Source organism: Pipistrellus hanaki (genome assembly GCF_964339955.1).
Source record: "Pipistrellus hanaki genome assembly, chromosome: 1".
Classification (NCBI taxonomy): domain Eukaryota; kingdom Metazoa; phylum Chordata; class Mammalia; order Chiroptera; family Vespertilionidae; genus Pipistrellus; species Pipistrellus hanaki.
The window spans coordinates 62,169,050-62,196,433 of record NC_140503.1 but is presented as its reverse complement, the minus strand read 5'-3'; the positions used below and the strand labels follow the sequence as shown (position 1 = coordinate 62,196,433).

Here is a 27,384-nt window from a genome sequence, read left to right as displayed (position 1 = left end):
AATGTATTGGTATTTTTAAAAAAATATATATTTTATTGATTTTACACAGAGAAGAATTGAGAAGGATAGAGAGAAACATCGATGAGAGAGAAACATCAACCAGCTGCCTCCCGCACACCCACTGGGGATGTGCCCGCAACCAATGTACATGCCCTTGACCGGAATCGAACCCGGGACCCCTCAGTCCCTAGGCCGACGCTCTTCCACTGAGCCAAACCAGCTTCGGCTGTATTGGTATTTTTAAAAAAACTCATAATCTGAAGCTCCAGAGGAAAACCAAATGAAGATTTTGTAATTGTTATTAAAATTACCTGTTCTGAAAATCAGCAACCATGTCCCGCCTCTCCGAGATCTTGGATGAGCCATCAAGCCTCATATAGGTATGCTTCCTGTAAACCATATATTCCTGCCAATCAAAAGTAAACAGATATAATTAGTCTGATGAAAATTGCAATTCCCACAAGCATCTACTCACTTTCTACCTCATCCATACTGTGAGCAAGTCATTATATCCAGAATGAGGAGAAACCAATTTCAAAAGTATGAGAATTTAATTTGTGAGTTTACTGCCAACATGTAAAAATCTAGGGTAACCTGGAGACCACAACCACTCTCAATATCAACTTGGAAACTAATCTTATTTCTCTAAGTTTCTGTAGGTTTCAGGATAAACAAACAAAAAAATACAAAATGAAATCTCCAAACCAAAGTGGCGGGGAGCGGGCCTAAGCTGCAGTCGGGCAGCACAGACATCCTTAGCACTGCCACATTGACGGGAGCCCGCCACCACCACTGCACTGGCCAGCTGTCAGCCCAGCTGAGAGGTACTCCACCTGTGGAGCACACTGACCATCAGGGGGCAGCTCCTGCGTTGGGCATTTGCCCCCTGGTGGTCAGTGTGTGTCATGGTGACTGGTCGTTATGCTGTTCGGTCAATTTGCATATTAATCTTTTATTATATAGGACACAACACACACACGCACACACACACACACACACACACACACACACACACACACATATATATTTATATTTATTTTATTTTTTATTTTTTATTTTTTTGCTATATCTATTTGTCTCCAGGTAGTTCTGTAAGGACTTTGATAATCATACTGTCAAATCATACAGTGTGTGGCTCAGTGGTGGAACGTCAACCTATGAACTGGGAGGTCACAGTTTGATTCCCTGTCAGGGCACATGTCCTGGTTACGGGCTTGATCTTCAGTAGGGGTTGTGAAGGAGGCAGCTAATTAATGATTCTCTCTCTTCACTGATGTTTCTATCTCTCTATCCCTTTCTCTTCCCTCTCTAAAATTAATAAAAATATGTATTTTTTTAAAAAAATTAATATTGAGTTAAGAAAAGAAATTTAATATTTCTCTTATTCACAAATTCTGACTATATCAAAGTTACTTAGCCATCTCTCCAAAAAGTCTAGGCTGTTGCCCAGCCTGTATGGCCCAGTGGTTGAGCATCGACCAATGAATCAGGTCACAATTCAATTTCTAGTCAGGTCATATGCCTGGGTTGCAGGCTCAATCCCCAGTAGGGGGCATGCAGGAAGCAGCCAATCAACGATTCTCTCTCATCATTGATGATTCTATCTCTCCCTCCCTTCCTTTCTGAATTCAATAAAAATATATTTAAAAAATAAAAGTCTAGGCCATTTAGAGATAGATGTTTAATCAAATGTTCATCTGGAAAAAAAATGCCTAATTTCTTCTGTTAATTTTAAGAACTGTGCCCACTTCCATTCTTAGTTGAGCGATGCTAAAAATACCTAATGACTTAGTGACAAATCAAATTTTATTTTGTTAAAATAAAAACACAAATTCTAATAAATTTGTTAGTACACATAGCATTTTTGAAATTTTATTTTAAAAATTAATATAGCCCTGGCCAGCATGGCTCAATTGGTTGGAGCGTCCTGTGTGCCAAAAAGTGGCAGGTTTGAGGTGGGTCAGGGCATATGCCCAGGTTGTGGGTTTGATACCTGTTTGGGGCAAATGTGGGAGGTAACTGACCGATGTTTGTTTCTCACAATGTTTTTCTCTTTCTCCTTCCTCATCCTCCTTTTAACAACCTCTCTTACCACTCTCTCTAAAATTCAATGGGAGCCGAGACCGGTTTGGCTCAATGGATAGAGCGTCGGCTTGGGGACTGAAGGGTCCCGGGTCCGATTCCGGTCAAGGGCATGTAGCTTGGTTGCAGGCATATCCCCAGTAGGGGATGTGCAAGAGGCAGCTGATCGATGACTCTCTCTCATCGATGTTTCTAGCTCTCTATCTCTCTCCCTTACGGTCTGTACAAAATCAATAAAATAGATTTAAAAATAAAAAATAAAAATAAAAAAATAAAATTCAATGGGAAAAATACCCTCAGGTGAGGATTAGCAATAAGTAAATAAATAAATAAATAAATACATAAAGCCAAGGGGATTTTGGACAAGATATACTCTTGGCATCTGAGTAGTGATTCTCAACCAGGATTAAAAATACCTATGCATGGACTCACCCCAGGAATTCTGAGTCTGTAGGTCAGGGCTAGGGCTTGGATTGGTTTATTTTTAAAATTTCTTTCAAGCCTTCACCTGAAGATATGTTTTTATGATATTTAGAGACAGAAAGAGAGAGAGACATCAAAGTGAGAGAAAAACATCGATCAGTTGCCTCTCACACATGCCTAGACTGGAGCTCGAACTGTAACCTAGGTATGTGTCCTGACCGAGAATCAAACCTGCAACTTTTTGGTGCCTAGGAAAATGTTCCAACCAACCAAGACAGGGCTGGACAGGTTTATTTTTAAAAAACTCCAAAGATGATTGCAATAGGTGCTCTGTATCAAAAGCTAAGAAAAACTACAGAATCTTACTATTTCAAATATGGCCCTCAGATGAGGAGTACTGGCAACACCTGAAGTATGTTTGAAATGCAGAATAGAGGGGCACGCCCATACATAGTGAATTAGAATTTGCATTTTAATTTTAACTCTGTGGCTTGTAAGTACACATAAATTTGAAAAACACTCCTAAAGCATTGAAATACCTTTTTCCAAGTAAAATCTTATAAATTTCTACCTAAGTCTGTTATTCTCTAACCCACTCCACAAGCTTGAAAACCAGTGTCTTAGAATACAAGTTATCTATCTATACTAATAAAAGGGTAATATGCTAATTAAACTGGGAGACCTTCCAGACGTCCTTCCAGACAAAGCCATGATGCTGTGGCCAAGGCAGAGGCAGTTAGAGGCAGTCAGGAGAGGGCAGCTGGAAGCAAGCAGACCGGCAGGGGGGACTGTTGGGGACAAACGGGCTGGCAGGGGCAAGGGCAGGGGCAATTGGCGGCGAGCAGGTCAGCAAGGGGGGAGGCAGCTGGGAGCGATCAGGCCAGCAGGGAGGGGCAGTTGGGGCCGATCAGGCCGGCAGGCAAAGTGGTTAGGGGCGATCAGGCAGGCAGGCAAGCAGTTAGGAGCCAACTGTCCCAGATTGCAGCAGTTGGACATTCTCCAAGGGGTCCCAGATTGGAGAGGGTGCAGGCCAGGCTAAGGGACACACCACCCTACACACACTCTGTGCATGAATTTTGTGCACCGGGCCACTAGTACTAAATAAAAGCAAGCATTCACATACCCAATGATGTAACATCAAGTGAGTAGGTTCATCTTAAAGTAGTAGCGATGATGATGGCTCGTACTTATACAGCATTTACCAAGTAACATCACTCTTCTATGTACTTTACCTGGTTTTGCTTATCTCATCCTCACCATAGCCTTCAAAGGGAGGTGTTATTATTGTTACTTCCATTTTACAGATATTAAGAAAGGTCTTTAAAGTGACCTAGGCAGTAATGAAGCTAGGATTGGAACTCAGGTAGGCTTGTTGCAAGCATGCCAAATTTGTGGCGGTTTGACGTTTATTCTAAAGTAGGGGTGTCGAACTCAATCAGAGAAGGGGCCAAAATCTAAAATCCAGCCTAAATCGTGGGCCGAATGGTTTACTGAACAGTCATAAACTGACAATGTCATAAACTGACAGCGGAGTGCAGTGATGACAGCGCGGTGCGGGCCACATTGCAAGGCCTGGCAGGCTGGATTTGGCCCGTGGGCCTTGTGTTTGACACATGTGTTCTAAAGCTTTTGGTTTAACCCTCTACTGCTTAAATGAAACAGAAGCACACCACCAATAGGGGGTAAAGGGAATATTGGGGGGGGGGGGGGGGGGGAGAAGAAGCCCAAAGGTTTTTAGTATATTTTGTTTATAACCCCCTATCCAAAGTCATCATAAAGAAAGGATAATTGGGCAATTGAAAAAAAAAAAAAAAAAAAAGGAAAATGCTTACATATCTATAACATGAACTTCCATTCTGACACTTTTTTTTATTTTATTTCAAAGTTGCCTCTGTTGTTCATTTTAATGCAACTTCACTTTCATAAAACGTTTTGGGAGGAAAGACTCCGTATGATTCACAAACCTGCAGATGTGGTGTAACTATTTCCCTGGATGTGTCCCTTTACATCTTTGGGATCCATCACCAGCAAAAACTGAGGCTCCTCTCAATGTCTATTACCACCTCTCTGCTGTCCAGGTAAGCTGCACCAAGTGAATGAATATGGCAGCTATCACTGCTATATCTAACACAGAAACCTTCGGAGCAAGACCCAACACGAGGCATTCATGGGTCCAACATAACCCACCTTCACACTACTTGTGTTATATCCTTCTCTCCTATACCCCATGCACCAGTCACAGCGCACTACTACTCCAAACGTCATCTACCTTCCCACCTCTGCCTTTTTACACCTGGCCTCCTTAGTCGGGAATGTCCATCTCCCTGATGGCTGAAATTCTATTTAAGTTCAGTTCCGATGTCACTGTCTATGCAAAGCCTCCCTCAAGTGACGCAGTTAGAAATAAATTTATCCTCCTGTTATGTTCAGCAATGTTTATGCTTCAGTATTTTTGGCACCAGTTCACGGTACACTTGAGTTATTTGTCTGTGATATATATAAAAGTACACACACACACACACACACACACACACACACACACACACAAACACCCCTGCCTCCCACCCCAAGATACATTCAAAGACCACAGTAAACTGATATTTATATCTGCCCTAGCTCAATGTCTTACTCACAGTTGGCATGAAAAAGAAGTGAACTAAACAGGATATAGGATGATTGTAAGTTGAAACATGTCCTTCTACCATGCTTAAGACCTAATGAAAATGCTAGTCAACAGTGATTGCAATTTGCTTTATATTCCCCGGGACAGTTTTAGAATACCCAGCTTTTCGGTATGTTCAGAATCACAGCTTCAAAAGGTAACTTGAAGCTCTAAGAGAAGACAGCTCATAAATGATAGAATGTCTATTCAGGATGAATCCTTCCCTAGTGAGGTACTTGCTGACTGGGCAAATTATACAACCCAGTGTCTCCAATGTCATTATTAGTTACAGATTATCTGGACATAATTCTGCATTGTTCTATTTTCATATATTGGTGCAATTCAAGATCTGTCTGGTTTTAGTACTTAGCAATCACACCACATACATGCACCAGTTGGCTAAACCTTTCCAAGTACCTTTGTCATATTTCATAGAAAATGCTGAGGCTTATTTCCTTAAGCTACAGACTCAGTTACTTGATGCATCAGGAATGAATCTCAAAAGAGATGGCCCAGAGATAATGTAGTAAGTCGTCTGCAGAGAATTAAAAGCTCTCTGCAACAACCCGAACTAGGGTAAAAATGAAGGTAGCATGAAAAGTTTTGTCTGACTTAAAGTTGGACACCACCATCCCAATTGCACAGGGCCTGTTTCTACAGTACCCCTACCAGCCAAGGCCCTACAGGTGACCCAGTAAATCTACCATATGCTCCCCTATTTATGTCCTTGACTTCTGCCCATGGTACATTAAAAATTCTTGGCCCTGGAAATTAAGCAGTCTCCTTTTATGTCCCCTATCCAGAAATACTATTTGGATACCATGGGGAAGGATAAAACATTTCAGATTACAGAATTCTATTTGGAAGAAGATCTGATATATTCATAAGAAATTGAAATTAAAGTCAGACTTTTGCCCAAGAGAAGGAGGCTATCGATCAGTTTAGAAAATACTGAGCAAATAATAAGTGCCTAGATCTAGTATTGCTCACAAAATGGAAACCTGGCCATACAGAAATATGTGAACATTTATTGTCTTTTAGTTCTGTGAGTCCCAGATATAGATAGCCAAGGCTGAAGCACTGAACAGAAAACCCCAAAGGCTGCTGTATGAGAGAGATGCTGACATGCTCCACGGCTCTACAACAGAGCGTCAATGCCCCTGAGTTTCTAACTCTGGCTCTATTGAAAGCATTTTGTTCCCTCTTTGACATACAGGGTACAGGATGTCAAGGGAAAAAGAGAATTCTGAAAAAAAAAAAGTTTAAAAAAAATCTTATACACCAATAAAAACCACAATACACAAGGTGAGGGTCAAGGTATTTCTTTAAAGAACAGGTTACACATACTGAGGATAGAAGGGTCTTTCTAAAACCTGCCTTTTAGGTTCATGCACCAGTTGTTTTAAAACTGAAATGACTCTAGCAAATGTTTACAGCGAAAGATTCCATTATGAATGTAAACCCACACTACTCTGAAAAGGTAAAGAAATGTAGACCTAATCCTGGACTATTCCAAGATCCACATTTCCATAAATGATAAGACATACATTAAACATTGTGGGCATTGAAATTCTACATCCACAAAATAAATTTCATTTACGGACTAACCTCTTGGAATACAGAATGTGGTTCATTTGGGTAAATATTAAATAAATAGACCAAAGAAAAAAATAAATGAACTTTCAGGAAATTTAACGTAGAAGGAGAAAGAACAGAATAGTATTAAGAAATCTAAACAACAGTTTCATTTTAGTTTTTCAGTAAAACATACAAACACCACCAATGTTTTTGGCTTCAGCTTCCTAGATGCATGTTACACATATGGCTAAGGAATGTAAGTAGTTATGAAATTCAGCCTTTGAATTTGCTTTTCCCTAATTCAAAATTCCTCATAGAGACACAACTACATTTAGAGAAGGTCTTCATGCTGCCTCGTTTGCAAAATCTATCCACAAAGTTTACTTCCCCTTCAAAAGACCTGCTGGATTAGAGAGATTGGAAGTGACTGTAGGGATAAAGTTTAAAGCACTCTTCTTGAACAAAATTCATTGTTATACTTTAATTTACTTATTTTAGTAATATTTACGAGGAACTAGAAGTGTGCAATATACAAGATGACGAACTAAAATGTAGGACTGTATCAACTTAAACCACCCACACTCACCTTCTTCTACCAGAGCTCGCTTTCTTGCGATTCACCCATTTTCCTAGAATTTCCTCTAATATGAATCAACTTTTTTGATTCTATAACATACTCAGATAATCTTAGAGAAAGATCATAATCTCGCTTACAAAATCCTTAACATACTGCTTTTCTGTAATTCTTAGCAGTAAGATCACTATTTCATCTATACTTCCCTGACTCTAGGGCAAGGCCCACATGGATTTTATCTAAAAAGAGACCCACTGAAGGAAAGTTAACTCATTGTTTTGGCTGTTGGCATCATCTGGTTTGAACAGAACATTAAAGATGCAAGCAATCCTTTTATTTTAAATTACTGCTATTAGGACCTTTTAATACAGTCAAGATTTATATCAAACACAATTGCTTAATCACCTCTCTTACAATCACCTAAGCATTCTCCATCATTTAGAAATAGGTAACCTACTTATCATATAAACCAGAAAGTTTGGTTTGCTGATAGCATTCTGGGGCTAACCACTACATTTAATATATAAAAGCCTAAGTGACCATTCGACCAGTAGCTCTGATGCACACTGACCACCAGGAGGCAGACGCTCAATGCACAAGCATGGAAACATGGAACAGATTGATGAATCTCAGAGGGAAGGGCAGAAAGTGATTAATCAAAGATCTTATATGCATAGCAGAGGCCCACTGCATGGATTCATGCACCAATGGAGTCCTTCAGTCTGGCCTTGGGGATCTGACTGAAACTGGCAGTTCTTTTTAAAGGCAAAAGAGCCAGCTGGTGTGGCTCAGTTGGTTGGGCATTGTCCCATGCACAGAAAGGTTGCCTGTTTGATTCCGGGTTAAGGCATATGCCCGGGTATCAGGCACATGCCCCAACCGGGGCTTGAACCCAAAACCCAGAAGTGTGTCCTGACCTAAAATCGAACTGTGACTTCCTGGTTCATAGGTTGACATTCAACCACTGAGCCAGGCCAGTCAGGCACCTTAGGAGCTTTTAAATGTCCTGATGCCTAGGCCTCACTTCAAACTTATTAAATAAAAACCTCTGGGGATGGGACCAGACATCAGTATTTGTTAAAGGTCGCCCAAGAGACTGCAATATGTAGTCAAGTTGAATACATTAACTCAAGATGAATAGCCGCTTTCTATTTTTTTACCTAAAGAAGAAATCTCAAATCTTATATTCCATATATAATTTCAGAGGACTTTTCAAGAAATTCCTAGGCTTTGATGTACTTTACAATTAGGGAATTTCTTCCCTAGTAAAGGAAGGGAGTAGGGGTGTTCTATTTCTTTGGAATAAGGAAGGAAGCAGAAATCCTTTGCATACTCTCTCACAACTGCCAGGAGTTGCTTCTCCTCCTTTACAGACAGAAAAATCACAAAGCTGTTTGAGTTCCCATTAAGCAGGAGTATTAGTTGTAGATATCTGATTCCTACAAGGTGTCCTAGTTTGCCAAGGTTCCTTCTCCTACCTCCAGCAGGTCTATCATCCTGGTCATCTGGGAGTAGATAAGGACCCTATGTCCTTGAGACTTGAGCCGAGTCAGCAGGACATCAAGGGCATACAGCTTCCCACTGTCAGTGATGAGGCTCTCCTTGCCTGGGGAGAAGAAGAGGGGGAGGGGAAACTGGATTTAATTGAAGTAGCAAAATCACTCACTGCAAAGCTGTATGCAGTCAGAATTACTGCAACCAGGATGCGTGCCATCACGAGAGCAGGAAAGTATTCTAGAGGATAATGCAAAGCACTGTTAAACTGTGATCCCATAGTGCTCTGGGAAGAAATATCCTGAAAGAGGGAAGTGTGGGTACCTCCCAATCAGACATAGGCATCTGAAAACTACTCCACTCCAACCCTTACTCAGGTACACATGGCATTTAAAAGTGACGTCCATGTCATATCTTCTGTAAGTGACCTGAGAAAGCTGTTTCTTTTTCCATATTATCTCTCAGTATCTGTTTCTGCTAGTCTTATGGCTAAATGGTTTACTTTCTCTGCCAGGCTGGGAGCGGCCAGGCCCAGAGCAACAGCTGCCAGGCTGGGAGCGGCCAGGCCCGGAGCAGCGGCTGCCAGGCTGGGAGCGGCCAGGCCCAGAGCAACAGCTGCCAGGCTGGGAGCGGCCAGGCCCGGAGCAGCGGCTACCAGGCTGGGAGCAGCCAGGCCCGGAGCGGCCGGGACCGGAGCAACCGGGCCCAGAGCAGCCGGGTCGGGTGCGGCCAGGCCTGTAGCAGCAACAGCCAAGTCCAGAGCAACTAGGTCGGGAGCGGCAGTGACCAGACCCGGAGCAGCTGGTTGTGGAACGAACCAGAGCAACAGAGGCCAGGCCCGGAGCAGCCAGGCCCGAAACAGCTCGCTCCTCGCCTGTCCCTGCCCACGGCTGCCTCTCAGACATGGCTGGAAACTTTTGTGGGAACTTGAGGGTCTGATGAATCAAGTGATGAAGGCTTAGATCTGGATGTGTTGAGTTAGTATAGCGCTGGGGTGTTGATCTGTGAGTGCCTTGGGTGGGGCCTGGATGAGGCTGGTTGACCTATTTGGAAATGTCTTTTGTGTGAAGTGTATCATTGGGCATGTGGAGGTATTATTGATATAAGAAAATGCTAAGTAAGAGATTTACTATCTGAAAAGGGATTTACTATCGGGGAAAGGGAGGGAGGAAGAGACTGAACATAAACTGTGCACCTATGGATGAGGACAATGGGGGATGGGGAGGGGGCAGAGGGTGGGGTGGGAACCTGGTGGAGGGGGGAAGAAATGAGGAACCTTTGTAATAATATGAACAATAAAGATTGATTTTAAAAAAAATAATAATAAAATAAAATAAAATAAAATAAAAAAATAAAAAAATAAAAATAAATAAAATAAATGGTTTACTTTCTGGAAGTATGAGAATATAAAGAAACAAGGCATGCTCTTGCCAACCCCTGGATTCACTTAAACACCAAGAAATGCAAATAAACATAACCTCTTTTGCCTTTTATTTAAAAAGTATTTTTATTGAACTTTAGAGAGAGGGAGGGAGGGAAAGAGAGAAACATTGATATGAGAGTGAAACACTGATCGGTTGCCTCCTGCCCTCCCCCTGCAACTCCCTCCACTTGGGATAGAGCCTGAAACCCCAGCATGTGCCTTGGCCCGGAATCGAACAGGCAACCTCTCTGTGCATGGGACAATGCCCAACCAATTGGGCCACACCAGCTGGCTCTTCTGCCTCTAAAAAAACAACTCAACTCACTCTCCTGGATGATTTCAAATAGGTTGGCTGGTAAATGCCATTATCCTAAGCTATAATTTAATAAAGACACTCTAGGGCTTATTCTGCTTTTTAAAAAGGTTGATATGTTTCTGTGAAATGGAAGCTGCTTTCACTCACTAACTTGTACTGTCTCCTTCCTCTTCCCATTAAAAAAATTTTTTATCCAAAGATCTTAAAGAATACTTAACTCACAAATTTTCATCTTATCCATTCAGTATCATTCAACTCCCATCACATTTCAGGAAGTAGAGTTTCCTGTTTGCAGACTGGTCCATAAACATGCCCTGAACAATTGCTGTTATTAAGAGGGGAAGAGATGAGGCTTAAGGGGCTGGGAGATTTAAGAGCATATGTGGAAGTGACTGGGGAACACAAAAAGGGAGAGAGAAAGGCTAAAGTTATTATTGACAACTAACTGCTAAAAGCAAAAAAGGAAACTATTAAGAAAAAAAAAAAAAGTCTATCCTTAGTTTCTAGGTTTGAACCCAAGGATTCTCCTCAGAATTGTGAAGCAATCCAAGGGTTCTCAACGGTCATTTCTCAGTTCTTGCTACTATTTGCCAAGTGCACAATTATTGTATAAACTGACAAGAACGGATGTGCTGACAGCACCATAACAAATCACCAGCCACTCTGTTTTGCTACAAAGCACCGGCCCTGGATGTTTACTCCTCTGCACTGCAGCCTGCCTTTTCCCACCTTCGGAACGCTGCCAGGCTACATCTGTCCCTCCCCCCCTGACGCTGTGACACACACCTTTGTTCAGCCTCTTTGTTTGGTCCTGTTTAGATTACTGAAATGCTCTTCTTTTTGTTGGTCTCCTTACCAACACAATCAAATGACCGCAGCTGGGACAGAACTGATTGCTAAGCCCTCTCTCTGGCACCAGACAGGGAGAACTGTACAAACTCCTAGTCTGATGAGGGAGCAATGCTTTCATAGCAACTTCAAGGTTTTCTTCTTGTCACAATTACCCTTCTCCTTTAATTGGATTCCCCAGGGCCCCTCAATTTTGATGGCTCCTAAACATTCCCCACAGAGCTACCAATCAATTTTAGAAAATAAGTTTCTTTCTTTTCTCATTAAAAGCACAGCAAGGTGGGGGGGGGGTGGGGGGGGAAAGCCCATATATTTTTCAGTCATTGAGCAAGAGTGGGTAAACTAAGCTCATCGATTTTAACAGCCTGCTAATCTCTATTTGTATATACCCCTTCAATACAAATATTTAAGGGTATACAAATGTCTTGCATCTGAATTTTTAGAAGTTTCAATTAATCTCAAAATCATGATTCAATGGTTGTCACATATTCCTACTTCCCACACCTATTTTAATTTGCTAAACAGAATGAATTGATGCTAGAATCCAGAAACCTCAGAGATGACGAAGTGCACACACTTTGATGGGTAGAACTCTGAAGCACCTGAGAGAAGCAAGAAGTGGTACCTGTTGTTTTCCTGTTATTGTGTAGGTGGGGGGTGTGGAAGTGGACAGACTGGATTTCTTTGGACTGCCCTGAAGGAAAAGGCCTAAGAAGACAGAGACTTCTGTAGTAGTCCTAAAACACTTAAATAATGAACAGCATTTGTTTTTCTGATGAACATGATAGAGGAAGTCAGCCTCTAGTATTTGTCCTTATAAAGATATAAAAAAATTGGTTTCTTTGTATACATTGGTGTCTTCTGGGTATGGCATCCTTTACACAATTTTTTCAGTTTGTTTTGTTTTGTTAATCTTCACTCATTTTTTCCATTGATTTTTTTTTTTTTTTTACAGTGGGGGGAAGAGGGAAAGGGTAATGAAGAAAGACAAGATAGAAACATCTATTTGAGAGACACATCAATTGGATGCCTCCCAATTGTGCCTCAACTGGGGTAGGAATCGAACCTGCAACCCAGGTATATGCCCTTAACCAGATCGAACCCATGACCCTTCGGTGAGCAGGCTGATGCTCTAACCATTGAGCACCTCAGGCTGGGGCAGATACCCAGTTTTTTAAAGAGCTAGCGAAGTTGCACTGGGCCAGAGTACAACCTATTGCCAAGCAGGGCGTAGAGCCAAGAACACAATTTCCTAGAAATTAGGCTGATTTTGCCAAGTCAAACCTGTGCCCAACCCATTTAAAACAAGAAAAATGTTGAAATGAGCAGACTTACTTTCTTGTAATCTTTCCTACAATTCTCTCTTATATTTCTATAGTCTTAAGAGTATTTTCACTTTGATACAGGTTCTTACTGACCACAGTGTTAAGATCCTGCTCAGAGACAAAACGAATGTATCTCATGGCAGTAAAATCAGGGTAACATTAAAAAATTATCTCCTTTTACCAAGGGGAGGAGACTAGACTTTTGAAGGGGTTGTAAATCCTTCTTCCAGTGAACACGGAAACACATTCAATGTGTGAAATTCAGGAGATTTTGGCTAGTTTCTCAAGGACTGTAATGGAACCAACCCTTCCCAGGAAAATAGAAAATGTAAAAGTACAGAGAAAAGAGATAAACTATAGGTTTCCAGTGGCCCCCTCCCCTGCCGCCCTGCCCCAGCCAGTCTACAGAGCACAATGGGGTCAGTGAGGAGCTGGTTGGTTCTCACAGTAAACAGCCAGTGAGGCTGGTGCTTTTTATCGATGCGAAAAGAACTCAGACACTTCCTGCTATTTAAACAAGGTCCATTTTTCTTTCAAAGAACAGGAAAAGCCACAAGAGATTCCCACAGCGCCAGCAATAAGTCTTCCACTCCTGTACTGGGAACTAAGCAGCCAGAATGAAGATGGGAGAAAGAAGAAATAAGGTGTTGTTCTTTCAATACCTGTGTTCATCTTCTGCCTGGGATTCTGCGGTTTCCATACCTGCTGGATTCTACACCTCTATTTCCACCAGCACTCAAGCATTCTTTATACTTGGGGTTTCCCCTCATTTTACAACAATATGCCTTCACCCACTGCTTTCACATGTACTAAGTCAGTTATGAGGCCATTTACAACACTGTTCTCATATACCCAAAAGGTATCTTCCAGTTCAGAGCATCCCTACAGCTTCTATAGCAGGTTGACCAGAAGTCTTTTGACACTTGACAAAGTTAACATTAAAATGGAAAAACCAGTCCTTAAACCCTGATCCACTTATTTCTTAGAAATAGCAGATTCTTTCTTTTGAATGTTTATCTCTAGTTTACTTCCGCTATATGCCAATAAGATGAATTCAATAAAAATATCAGAGTGTGTAGCTCTAAGCTAGTGTTTCAGTTTGCCTGCAGGTGTAAACAAAGAACAGGAGCTCATGACCTCTGTGCTCAATTTCCTTAAAAGTAGTCTCACTAAAGCAAATATGAAAACCTAGTTTCCTTCCACCCCATGACCATGACCATGACCCTGGAAGGACTGGAACTCTGCTAGCATTTTGTCACAAAACACCGTTTTTCTTCTGGTTATCATTCAGATCTCCAGTGTCACCTGCGGGACACTGTTTACAATACCTGAACTAGGTTTTCTGTGAGTGATGACATTCTCCTTCATCCCTGTGGCAAAGGCACAAGACAACCATATTCACTTGACTAAAGCCTTTTATACCAAGTATATTTCTACCTCCTCCCTTTTTGTAAGAGTGGCGTTCAAAATGTATTCGCTATTCCTCTGTAATAGCTATAAGCTTATCAAAGGAGATTATTTAAGCACAAATCTAAAACATATCTCTCTACGCAAGACACAAATTACTTAAATATACTTGCCAATAAGTTAGTTACTAAGGGCAGAAGAAGAAACAGAAACCCAAAACTTTGAATTCCAAATATCTGAAACCACCACAGGGAGCACCTTCCTGGTTTTGTCCTTGCCAAAACTGTTAATATATTTCAAGAGAGCAGAGGACTCACCTGGAATCCTGATGAAAGACCAGCCATTCTGAGGCCTGATGCTCCACAGTCCTCCAGCTGGCTCTGGGAAGAACTGGGACCGTTGATTTAGCCAGTCTGCTGCCAGTTCAGGGGCCCCATTCAACAAACACTGCTTGGCTGCCAGACTCCCTCCTTCCTTCAGCACTCGCCGCTCATACTCTGCACTTCTGTCATTGCAGTAAGAATCCAATGGCACTGCGGTGACCTACAATCAGAGTCAAATGAGATGGTTCTTTCACATTTTCCACACCCACTAAGCCCTTTGGGAACCTCAATTTTGAAATCAACTAATTCTTGGGCTTTGTGTTTTACCTTCCCTGATCTAACAAACTAAACTTTCCTTAATAATGATTTAGTGAGCCTTCCCAGGTAAAAGGTCAACCTCTTGTAACATGAACCTACAACAAAATTAAAGATCCAAAGAGTGTTGGAGTTTGTAGATAAACTGGGATATCAGGTCAGGAATAATTCTATCATATATATATATATATATATATATATATATATATATATATATATATATATGATGGCTTTGCAAATCCCTTCACTGCTGGATGTTGCTTTGGCAAAGTTGTATTTGCCAAATAGACTTAACAAGCAGGATTTAGGTATTGTAGAAATGGACTTGTTGCCCCCTATTGGACCTCATGAGTTTGCTGCTTACGTATTCACAACATGACATTCTATGACTCTTGTGTATATCTTGATCCAGGGCTCCTGCCAAAGAAGCTTACCAAAACATTAAAAGATATTTCACTAAGAACCGTTTTTAACAAGCACCCAGCATCTTAGGCTGAGCCTTGAAAATACTGCCCTGGTGTATATAAACAGTCAGCTAGCTTACTATGGAGCTGCAGGTGTCTCTGCAGAGGAATAGCGAATACCAAAACCAGAGAAAGAGCATCATTTACCAAAACCCACAGAATGTGCTCACGGATGAAGCTGACCTGAGTTTGCTAGGGCGCAGTGCCATCTGTGGTCCAGATGCAAAACTACAGAGGATCACAGCAAGCTGGGCCCCTAGAGCTCCAAAATGCAGACAGGCTCACACAGAAATTGGCTTATCCAGGTAGCACTGGATCATCTCATATTATCTATCCTCTCCACGGGAGTTTATTTCCAAGTTATATTTTTCCCACTGAAAGTTGAGCATAGGTAAATCAACACTGAAATACAAAACAGGTGGATAAAAATTGGGCCTTTCCCTGCTATGGTTTGTCCTGACAGTGGACCAGAGCCAACATCTACCCTCTGGTATGAGTACCAGAACCTCACAATCAATATCTGCTAATTCCATAAAAATGGCTAAGCAAGCAGTGGTCTCGACTACAGAAGTATGAGCAGTTCTATATATCTCAAATAGCATGCTTACTGTTGGATGAGTAGAACAGCCTATGGTAGATTAATGGCCAATTTTACATTCAAAGGTAACTGCTTTGGGTTGTTTTGTTGTTTGTTTTATAGATCAGCAGAACTTATATAAAAGACTTTGGGCCCAGTCTCAAAATAAAAAATCAAAAGCTAGAAATTCAGCCTGAAGTGAACAGCGACACAGGGGAAAACTTCCCCTGACTGGGACTCATTACGAGGCAGTCTTATTAGTTTAAAAACAAACCAACTTTTTTCTGCTATAAACTTTCACCCATTTCCCAACTTTCATTTTGCTGACATCCTTCCAAGTCCAGGATTGAAACTGGGAGGTTTGCAAGGCACAGTTCTTAGTGAAATATTTTTTAATGTTTTGATAAGCTTCTTTGGCAGGAGCCCTGGATCAAGATATATGCAGAACATAGAACATCACGTTGTGAAGACGTAAGCAGCAAAGTCATGAGGTCCAACAGGGGGCAAACAAGTCCATTTCTAAGTCAGCTGTGTCTTCGATAGTCTTGACCCACGTGGCCTTCCTGATGGTTCAGAAACAGGGGCCGATGAAGCATGACATACTATTTAATGGAAATGCATACTCCTTTCAGTACAACATAAGCTAACCTGTTTCTTGCTTCATTAACTTCCTAAACTCAGGGGCTGCCTCCTCAAGCATTCAGCGCGTCCTTCCTGAGGACACGTATATTCCTGCTCTAGCTCTAGGAAGCGTGACCGCTCCAAGCGCTAGTTTTTTCATAAGATGAATCTCCAGGTCAAGTTTATGACCCCTGCAGAATTATGTTCTCAACTAATGAGAAAACAGCTCCTATAATTCCTTCCTTAATGGCACAGTTCTTCCTTAACTGATCCTAGTTTTCATAGCATGTGCCAGGAAAATTTATTTGTTTTAATTCAAGGCTAAGGTTGAGGATTCAAAGGAAGTCAGTTTCTCTCCATCAAAGATGGGTGAGATAATAAATAAATAAATAAATATAATTATGAAATTGCATGAAATGTTGCCTTACACCCCAGGCCTGATCTGAAAGGTAAGAATTCATGTATGTGTATATAAAATATCCAGACATGTCTAAAGCTTTTTTTTTTTCCTGGCTCAAAACCATCGTGTAAGTGTTCCCCATTTTCAGGAGGGGCTAAGGAGGATGCTGGGAAGGAGCCCTAGGTCTAATGATAATAGCTTTCTCCTACTCCAACTGCTCCCACATCTTCCACGCCTTTATACACTATGACAGTCTCAGCTACTGTTTATTGTTCTTTATGGGAACAGCAGCACAATGCATGACCATTTAGACCAGCGGTTGCCAACAGGTGGTCCACAGACCACTGGTGGTCCGTGAGGTCTGAAAGGTTGGCCACCACCGATTTAGACTTCTGCCTCCTCAGAAAACAATACTCCGAAGTGCAGTTGGGGTGCATATGTGTGACTATGTTCAGAAAATAGGGTTGTTCTTCAGAGTGGTTGGCTCTAGACCTTGGAATGGTACAAACGAAGAATTTTTATGTCCATAAATGCAATTATAGTTCAAGGCAGTTCTCTTTTTATTGGCTCCATAAAATACTGGGAATATGAGAAGTAAAAATATCTTGACATACTTCTCTCAAAAATCTAGACTTCCTCTGACCAGGCCTTGTATTAGAAGAGGGAGAAGGAAACAAACCACACACCATGAAGCCTGAAGGCTGCCTTCTATGGGAGCACGTGGCTTTAGATATTTCCTTTAAAAAGTGCATTTCTCTGTATCAACTGGATAGTCAATGTAAACCAAATGAAGAGGACAGTAACAAGGGAATCAAATTCGTGTAACACATGACCAGCAGAAAGAAATCTAGGCAGGCAGGAGTCCGTGGGTCTCAATAATATCATCTCATTTCCAGTCATCATCTTTCTTTGGACCATCTGCTGGATTCTGATCTTTGATAACTTAATTAAGATGCAAGCTGATATAAATGATGGTAGAAAAAAACCACTAAGGAATGTTCAAAAGACTCTACCTTCTCTGAATAGAACTGTGAAAAAATAAACTTGCTAGAATGAGGGAAGGAAACAAGAAAAAAAAGCACACAGAAGGCTAAGAAATGTCAACCTCTTAAGAGTCTCTTGGCTACATGAAAAGTTGCCCCTGAAAGCAAAAGAAAACAAGACAGAAAGACAGAAACTTGATCTTTGCTCAAAGAATCTAGTCACATCTCTGCTCTGCCTCTCTTCCCTCCATGTGCTTCTTTGAGGTTGTATCTGGCATTGGTCAATAGGACAGAAAGAGAGAAGATGTAAGCAAAGTAAACCACCACAGCATGCCAAGGGGGCAGTCTTTGCAGCAATGCTGTTAACCACCACCCGAGTGCCCTGTTTTAGTGAACAGGTTATAGGAAGAATCCAACAGGTGCTCCACGTTAAAATGCAATAAAAACTGCCCCAAGTCTATACATAAGATCATGGCTGCCGAATGGCAAATACTGCACAACAGTCACTTTTCAGAAGGAGCACACTTGTGAACCACGGTGCAGGCAGGACTGCTGAGGAAAGTGAGAACACCAGACTAAGAAGTCTTCTGAAGCCAGGGTGTTATGTTTCCTTTTGTTATTTGGAGACTGCACTGAGGCGATAAGGCCAGATCAAATCTCATTGCCAATCTGTCCCCCTCCTCTGAAAAACCCTCAAAAACCTCAATGCAGGTGACAAATGGCTCCCTCTTCTTTTCAAATATTCCACTGTCCCTGACCTGTTGTCAAATATCACAATTGTTGTTGGGTGATAATCTACCTGACAGATGGCTTGCTGCCATGGTAGATTAGAGCCCCTGACTAAATGAGAGGAACTACAGAGGAGAGACAAGGTCAGGGGGGAAAAACACAATTATCTACCATTCAACTATTCTTTTTAAATTTTTTACTTTTTAATCCTCACCTGAGGATATGTCTACACTGATTTTAATATATATATTTTATTGATTTTTTTCAGAGAGGAAGAGAGGGATAGAGAGTTAGAAACATCGATGAGAGAGAAACATCAATCAGCTGCCTCTTGCACACCCCCTACTGGTGATGTGCCGGCAACCAAGGTACATGCTCTTGACCGGAATCAAACCCGGGACCTTTCAGTCAAACCGGTTTTGACTCTACACTGATTTTAGAGAGAGACGGACAGGTGAAGGAGGGGAGGAAGCAAGAAGGGGGGGTAACGATAGGTTGCCTCCTGCATGTGCCCCAACAAGGGAATCGAACCCATAACATGGGTATATGCCCTGACGGGGAAGCGAACCCATGACTTTTGGCACATAGGAGGCTGCCTCCAACTAAATGAGCCACACTGGCTAGAGTCAATACAATTTTTAAACTAACCCAGTTCAAAGTGAGAAGTGCTGTCTTGGGAAAGCCAAGACTGTGGTGAGGATGCTTTTTCTAAATACTAAGGATTTGTATGTTTCTCAAGGTCCAAATAGCTTAAAACAGTCGTTTAAGATATGGATGCCTTGAAAATTTGTTTATTTCTCCTAATACCATCTACTTTGTCTCTTCCCTTCTGTGGCACTTACTCGTGGACTGGCCACACACAAAAAAGATGGCAGCTCAGTGAGCAGGCAGCAACGAAGTGAGGAGGTAGCTGATCTCCGCTGATGGATGACCTGATCCGAGTAGCCACTCACTGCTTTACAGTGGCTGCTGAAAACCAGAGACTATAAAACAAGAAGTCAAATTAGTGCCATTGATAATTATGGTTAATGTAATCAAAACTGGAAAAATATCACAAGTTAAACATCTGATTTAAAGGCAATCTTCCTATCCTGTTTCCCCGAAAATAAGACAGTGTCTTATATTAACTTTTGCTCCCAAAAATGCGCTAGGTCTTATTTTCAGGGGATGTCTTATTTTTCCATGAAGAAGAATACGGTCACATTTATTGTTAAATGAAAACAAAGGAAATTTATTACCTGTATACGGTACGGTAGTACGGTAGTTGTCAACACAAACCAGACATACTATGAATCCTACAGTATCAAGAATTTACTCATTTATTCAATTACAATCATGTCATCATCTTCTGAAACATCATCATAACAATCCAATTCCTGAATTTCCTGGTGAATTTCTTGTGACTCCATTTCTTTCAGAATCAGTGGACCAAATCTCTCATGTTTAGCCTGGGGGGGGGGGGGGCTTATTTTCGGGGGGATGCCCTATATTTCACTCAGAAGGAAACCTGTAAGTAGGTCTTATTTTCGGAGGATGTCTTATTTTTGGGAAAACATGGTAGTATATATTATTAATTCTAATAAACAAACACTACTTAGAACCAAAAGTATATTATAGACAAAGTCCATACTAATTTCAAAACGTGGTTTTATTAAAGTACCTAAGCATCATTTCTAATTCTACCTTTTTCTGGAAAAGATGCTGTTAATTATAAATGGTGATAGCGGAACCTTCATTAGAGAAAACACTATGTATGTATGTGCAGGGAAATTTGGTTCATTTGTTATACCATTGATGCAAACTCAGGTCTTTTTTTTAATTTTTTTTATAAATATGTTTTTATTGATTTTAGAGTGAAGAGGAAGGGAAAGGGAGAGAAGCATCAATTGGCCGCCTCCTGCACAACCCCTACTGGGGATGGAGCCGGAAACCCAGGCACGTGTCCGACCAGGAATCATACCAGCACTGCCCAGCGCACAGGGCAATAATGAAACAGCAACATCAGCCAGGATGCAACCTCAACAATGACCACCAACAAAATTTTCTTTAAGGCAAATCTGCTTAGCATCACATGTGTGTACTAACACAGTGCAGTGTCATTCTAGTGATGTTAGCTATTTTATTTATGCAGTGACATCAATACAACTGGTCAGGAAGAAAAAACACTATCTCTTTAGTTCCTCTACCTGACTATGATTTAACAAATATAAATTCTTCAGTTAGATTACTGTATCAAAAGTTCATTTTCTTTTATTTTATTGTTAATCCTCACTAGAATCTAGATATTTCCCCTCTCCCCCATTGATTTTTTTAAAACATTTTTTAAGTCTTTATAGTTTGTTTGTTTGTAATGTATTTTATTGATTTTTTTTACAGAGAGGAAGGGAGAGAGAGAGAGTTAGAAACATCAATGAGGACCCATTGGTTTTTTTGAGAGTGGAGAGAGGGGGGGCAGGGAAAAGAAACATCAATGTGAGAGAAACACACAGATTGGGTGCTTCCTGCATGTGCCCCAACTGGGCCTGGGAATCAAAGCTGCAACCCAGATACATGTCCTTGACCAGAATTCGAACCCACCAGGAATAAAACCCGAGACCTTTTGGTGCAACAGACAATGCTCTAACCACTGAGCACATCAGCCAGGGACTGATAGTTTTTCAACATTGTCTATGTACTCATCTTTATGTTGGCTAGCATCTACATGGAAGTTTATTCATCTCTCTACATGTTTATGTCCATTATCCTCTGAATGCCTAGTGTGAGTATCATTATGATTATCAGACTGGGTGTCATCTGATTCTTCCAATACTGAATACTGAACAGCAAGGGACATTACTTTAAAAACCCTATTAATGAGGTTAAGGTTAAAAAAAATGAAAAGGTTAAAAAAAAATGAAGGTAAAGGTTAAAAAAAATGAAGCAGATTTTATGGTTTTCTGAAAGCGCATTTCTGATTATCAGCTACTCTTGCCCCTCCTGGGAGTGGAGAGAAAACACAAGTCTAGCAACCACTGCTCATATCACACCCAGCTACAGTACTAGTAGGGCTGCGAGTTGGGATGTCCACTGCCACTCAGGTAGCTGAGGTAGCAGCAGTAGCTGACCTAAAGACCTTCTTACTCATTTGTTTATTTATTTCATCCTCACCTGAGAATATTTTTTCCATTGATTTCTAGAGAGTGGAAAGGAGGGATAAAAGGGGGGGGGGGGGGGACGGTGAGAAAAACATAGACGTAAGAGAGACAGATCAATTGGTTGCCTCCTGGATCCTTTGGTGAGCAGATGGATACTCTAACCATTGATCAGCTGCCTCCTGCACAGCCTTAGCCTGAAACTGGGGCATGTGCTCTGTCTGGGAATCAAACTGACCCAATGGTTCACAGGTCGATGCTCAACCACTGAGTGACACTTGTTGGGCAAAAAGTCTCATTTTAAGTGAAAGGGCATAATATTTATAAATCAACTGCTAGATTACAGGGATTCTAGTTTCAGAAATACTTTAAGTGACCAAACAAAAACAGGGAAAATAAAATAGAGACAAAGCCTGAACACAATGGCTTCCCAGAGCTTTGTACAAGAGGTGTTGTCAGCTTTCACAATCTAAGGAAATGATAGACAGATAGATAGATACTGTAGTTGCAAATTAACATTTAGTGAAAAAGTTTTTGAAAACTTCCTGTTTAGGGGATTCTTCTTCAATAGTCAAAGCTCTCTAAGCCGTTAATAGAGAATAGTGTTTAAAAGTTAAACACACACCACTCTTTAAAAAAATATATTATGTTTAGATCCTTTTGTATAATTTAAATTGCAAAATCTGAAATGTCCCCAATTTCATGAGGTAGTTGGCTTACTACAGTTGGAGCATATATAAGCTTTCAATACCTATGATGCCTAATTACCATGAAAAAGTTTTAGACTGAGATAGGAGAGAGAATCAATGCTGGTACTCTGTTCCGGTCAATCCTCATTCTTAACGTAACATTTAACTGGTTATAGTAAAAATCTGTTTTTCCTCCCCAAAAGATGGTTAAATGGTATATTTCCTACAGAATCTGGTTTTTGTCTAAAACAATAATAACAAAAAAGATTCATATGTGTGAGACTTGCATTTTTTTTTTTTTTGACAGTTGCATTCTTTAATTCCTGCAAAACCATACAACAAAGGAGTTCTGTCTAAAGCCCACAGTGGCAAGGGAAGTATGTGATACTAAATTTATGAAAATTTTTAACTAAATACTATTTCTTCTTGAAATTCTCACCAACAAAGTAGGGTGGAACACAATGAAATTGGAACATAGCATAACAAAGAAGAAGATATCAGATAAGCATTCATTTCAAGAGATTTTTAAAAGGCCCCAAACTGTGTTCAAAACAACAGTGTTATCTGTTACTCCTTTGATGTTTATGTATTACCCCAAAGGCATATTATTAAAATGGTACTTGAACTCTGTAACACAGAATTCAAATTTCATATTCACTGCCAGGTGAGAACAAGGGTATGCTGGAGGGAAAAAAGGAGGTTCTCACTGTCCAGATTCATTGCATTCATGCGGGGTCGGGGGTGAGGGCAGAGGGAAAGGAAGAGGTTAGGATTGGTTAGAATGCTGAATATGATGTCAATAGTATGGGACCCGTGATAGCTCACCAAGAATAAGATGACAACACGTAGCTAAGTCAACACTCATTATCTGTCCTCAGAAGAATAAGAACAAAGCCTTCACCTCAGTGATTTTCATCTATTTCTGATACTAGAAAGCTGTAGTTAGGAGATAGGTTACTGGAACAATACCTACTACTGTTTATAAAAGAAATGAAGACATAAAAGGGAAAAGAATGAAGAAGTCTCTGCCTTAAGAGGATAAAGCTCACTATGTGAAAACTGATTCAAAGCTAATTTGGTAGCTAAAAAGGAATTTTAATTCAAAATTATTATTTGAATAGTGCAAGAGAAAGATTCCTGACACTCACTTGTGATTTTAGCATTTCCCCTCTCTCATTTCTCAGGTCTGTCTGCTTGAGAATAACACCAACCTTTACTTTTAAGACTGATCTTGAACACAGAATTTAGATTCAACTCACATATTCTTCCATCAAAACTTTGAAACGTAATTTGTGTTTACTTGAATATTAAAACAAGGCTACTCCACTTCCTAGTACTACAAAAGAAAGCAAAACAGAGTTGGAGTAACAGCAACTCTTCAGCATTATGTTTATGAATAATAAAATTTATATAATCAGAAATAAATTGACAAATCAAATGAAAATGAAAAATATAGAAGGGAACATAGCTTGAAATGAATGCTTATCTGATATTTTCTTCTTTTGTTATGCTATGATCCAACAAATGAAAATGAAAACTTTTTGCAAGGAAAGGTTTTGCTCACAAGGGGTTAGGTCTTATGAGCAATGAATTCCTCCTGTTCGAGATGAAAGCCAGATATTATACGGTATATAATTTGCTGTGGCTAATAAAACTGTAGACAAATGAATGACCTGAAGAGCAGGGAGAAATACCAACATCTTCTCCAGTTTAAGAACTTTCAGGGTGTCACAGTCAGAACCTGTCTATAGCCTAAGCCAAAATCTCAGAACAGCCGAAACTGGTTTGGCTCAGTGGATAGAGCGTCAGCCTGTGGACTGAAAGGTCCCAGGTTCGATTCCGGTCAAGGGCATGTACCTTGGTTGCGGACACATCCCCAGTAGGGGGTGTGCAAGAGGCAGTTGATCAATGACTCTCTCTCATCAATGTTTCTAACTCTCTATCCCTCTCTTTTCCTCTCTGTAAAAAAATCAATAAAATATATATTTTTAAAAAATCAGAACAGTGAATACCAAAACAAACTTTATAATGAAGTAAGCAATATAAAGGCATCAGCCCAGCAGTTAGGTCTATGGTCCTTTTGAGATGTTCACAATTTTTTGGATACTCCTTTCTTCAAAAGGTGGAGTACGATTCCCCTCCCCTTGGGTGTGAGCTAGATGTACTGTCTCCCAAAACTAGTTCATAAAGCACTGTGGCTCCTCCTTACTCTTTCTCTTGAGTCATTCACTCTGGGGGAAGCCAGCTGCCATGCCATGAGGACATTCAAGCAGCCTCATGGAAAAGTTGATACAGCAAGGAACTGAGGCCTCCAGCCAACACCACTTGCCAGGCATGAAAATGAGTAACCTAGGAAGCAGATGCCATGGCTCTAGTCAATCTTTCAGGTAACTGTAACCCTAGCTGTTATTCTGACTTCCTAAGAGCCAGAATCACCTACCTGAGCTGCTCCCAAGTTCCTGACCAAAGAAAACTGTGAGATATAAAATGTTTTTTGTTATAAACTGCTAGGTTTTAAGGTAATCTGTTATGTAGGTGTCTGTCTGTATAATAAAAGCCTAAGCAACCATTATGGCTGAATGACCAGAACAACCTATCACTATGATGCACACTGACCACCAGGGGGCAGACACTCGACACAGGAGCTGCCCCCTGGTAGTCAGTGCACTCCCACAGGGGCAGGGATCCTCAAACTTTTTAAAGTGGGGGCCAGATCACGGTCCCTCAGAGAGCTGGAGGGCCGGACTATATGAACTACTAATTCCTACTGTAACACCTCGGCTGCGCTCACTGCCCAAAAAACCTGGCGGGCCGGATCAGACTCCTCTGAAGGCCGCATGTGGCCCACGGGCCGTAGTTTGAAGACCCCTGCACAGGGGGAATGCTGCTCAGCCAGAAGCTGGACTCACACCCACAGTGGTGGCAAGCACCTCTCCCATCTCCATGGCAACACTAAGGAGCAGCAAGCCGAGTGATAAGAAGCAAGCAGGCAGACAATAAGGAGCGAGAGGTCCCGGACTACCAGAGGGCGCAGGCCAAGCTGAGGGAATTTCGTGCACTGGGTTTCTAGTAGCTATATAAGGGCTAATTTCCACAATTGACCATTTTTGCAATTACTCTTGAAATTTCCATACATTAACTACTTCTACTAGTATCCCTCAGTGTCAAGAAGCACAATTAGCCAAAATCGGTTTGGCTCAGTGGATAGAGAGTCGGCCTGCGGACCGAAGGATCCCGGGTTCGGTACCAGTCAAGGGCATGTACCTTGGTTTGGGGCACATCCTCGATAGGGGGTGTGCAAGAGGCAGCTGATCGATGTCTTTCTCTCATCGATGTTTCTAACTCTCCCTCTCCCTTCCTCTCTGTAAAAAATCAATAAAAAAAAATAAAATAAAATAAAAAAAGAAGTATCAATACATTTAGTTCTCAGCTCAAATGCAGGACAAAAATAACTAATGTACAAAATAAAAAGAAATCAATAAATGATTAAAGTTACCAATACTACTGATGTTTCCCAACATTTAAGAAAAAGTTAGGATTCTTCACAAAATTCTATTTTAAATACTGAAAAATATTACACTTAAAAAAATCATCTCTTAAAGACGTTTTTATAGGTTTTAGAGGGAGAGGAAGCAGAGGAGAGAGAAACACTGATGTGACAGATAAACTCGATCGGTTGCCTCCTGTATGCTCCTCGACTGAGAATAGAATTCGCAACCTATCTAAGTGCCCTGACCAGTAATAGAACCCTTTTGTTTATAGGATGATGCTCCAACCAAGTCACTAGGTCAGGGCAAGATTAGACTTTTAATTTTAGACCGAAGGACATTCCCTGAGATAAGAATACACACCAGGTTCCAAAGAGAAAAACAACAATAATACAATGCACCAATACTCACAGGTCCTTCAGCAAACATTTATATAAAAGGCAAAAGTAGAATAGTGATTACCTTTATTGATTTGTTCTGAATTAGAGGTATTAAATCAGAAGTAACACGAGGGAGACTTCTATGGGTGCTAAAAATGATCTATATCTTATTGTAGATAGTTGTTGCACAAGTATTTTACACATGTATAAATTCAGAGAGTTGTGCACTTAAGGTCTGTATTACAGTAAAGTTCTATACAACATATATATTTTCTATATACACATAAGTATCAATATACTGCTCCCACTGCTCTGGGAACTTTTTGGCTCCATCAGGCCATTATTTACTCTATTGGTTCTTTTACTGTAAAGGGAATGGAGTACTACTTGGATAGCTGATGCTGAAATAATTGCTTACCTTTAACAAAGGGCAGCTGCAAAGATTGGGAAAGGAGAGTGGAAAATTAACGCCTAGAAGGAAATCCTTGTTGCTCAGATGTCTCCGCTGGCTCTCCCCTTCAGGATCTCCCCAGGAGCGCAGCTGATGGAGCCTGTAGGAGGCTTTCAGAGACAGGAAAAGAGCTAACCATCTGAAACAAATCACAGCAGACATGCTTATTCAGTGCTCCATGGAGGTTTGAGGGTAGTTCACAGTAGTGAGGAACTTTGTCTCTCATTAACATGTCTCTTTCCTAAATCTTGAGCATTTCAGAAACAGTTCTTTCCTACTTTGAGATAAAACCATTTCATATTTCTGTTCTATAAACTCTACCTTTTGCATGACGTGCATTTCTACTATGAAAACTAAAATTCTCTGTAAAGCTCATCTCAATATTGAAAAATATTCAATCCTACCACAAAAACTCTATCATGAAAACATCCTCCTATTAGGGAGAGAGCTTTGCCTAATAAGGTAAAAGAATAAGATCAGACAAAGAATAAGATCATAGAACTAAGTTTCCCAGAACATTTAAGGCAGGCTATGCTGTAATCATTACTAACTAAAGGAATCATTTGCCCTGCAGAAGCGAATAAAATATAGTAGACTAATTAGAAATTAAGAAGGCCTGAAGACCTGGGAGCACTTGGGAGGAGAGCCTGATGTTTTGATTTATGGTACTAGAGGCCCAGTGCACGAAATTCATGCACAG

General features: G+C 40.8%; 1 protein-coding gene across 1 annotated transcript in view; it reads right to left on the bottom strand.

Annotated features, from left to right (window-relative positions):
- The window catches only part of INO80 (INO80 complex ATPase subunit), a 129,007-nt gene that overhangs the window by 33,385 nt on the left and 68,238 nt on the right, over positions 1-27,384 (bottom strand). Inside the window, exons 24-28 of the mRNA XM_084904453.1 lie at positions 26,652-26,823; positions 19,388-19,528; positions 14,451-14,676; positions 8,798-8,925; positions 312-406 (exon numbers count right to left, since the gene is read on the bottom strand). Of these exons, the coding sequence (XP_084760579.1) occupies positions 312-406; positions 8,798-8,925; positions 14,451-14,676; positions 19,388-19,528; positions 26,652-26,823 (762 nt within the window). The remainder of the gene's footprint in view (positions 1-311; positions 407-8,797; positions 8,926-14,450; positions 14,677-19,387; positions 19,529-26,651; positions 26,824-27,384) is intronic.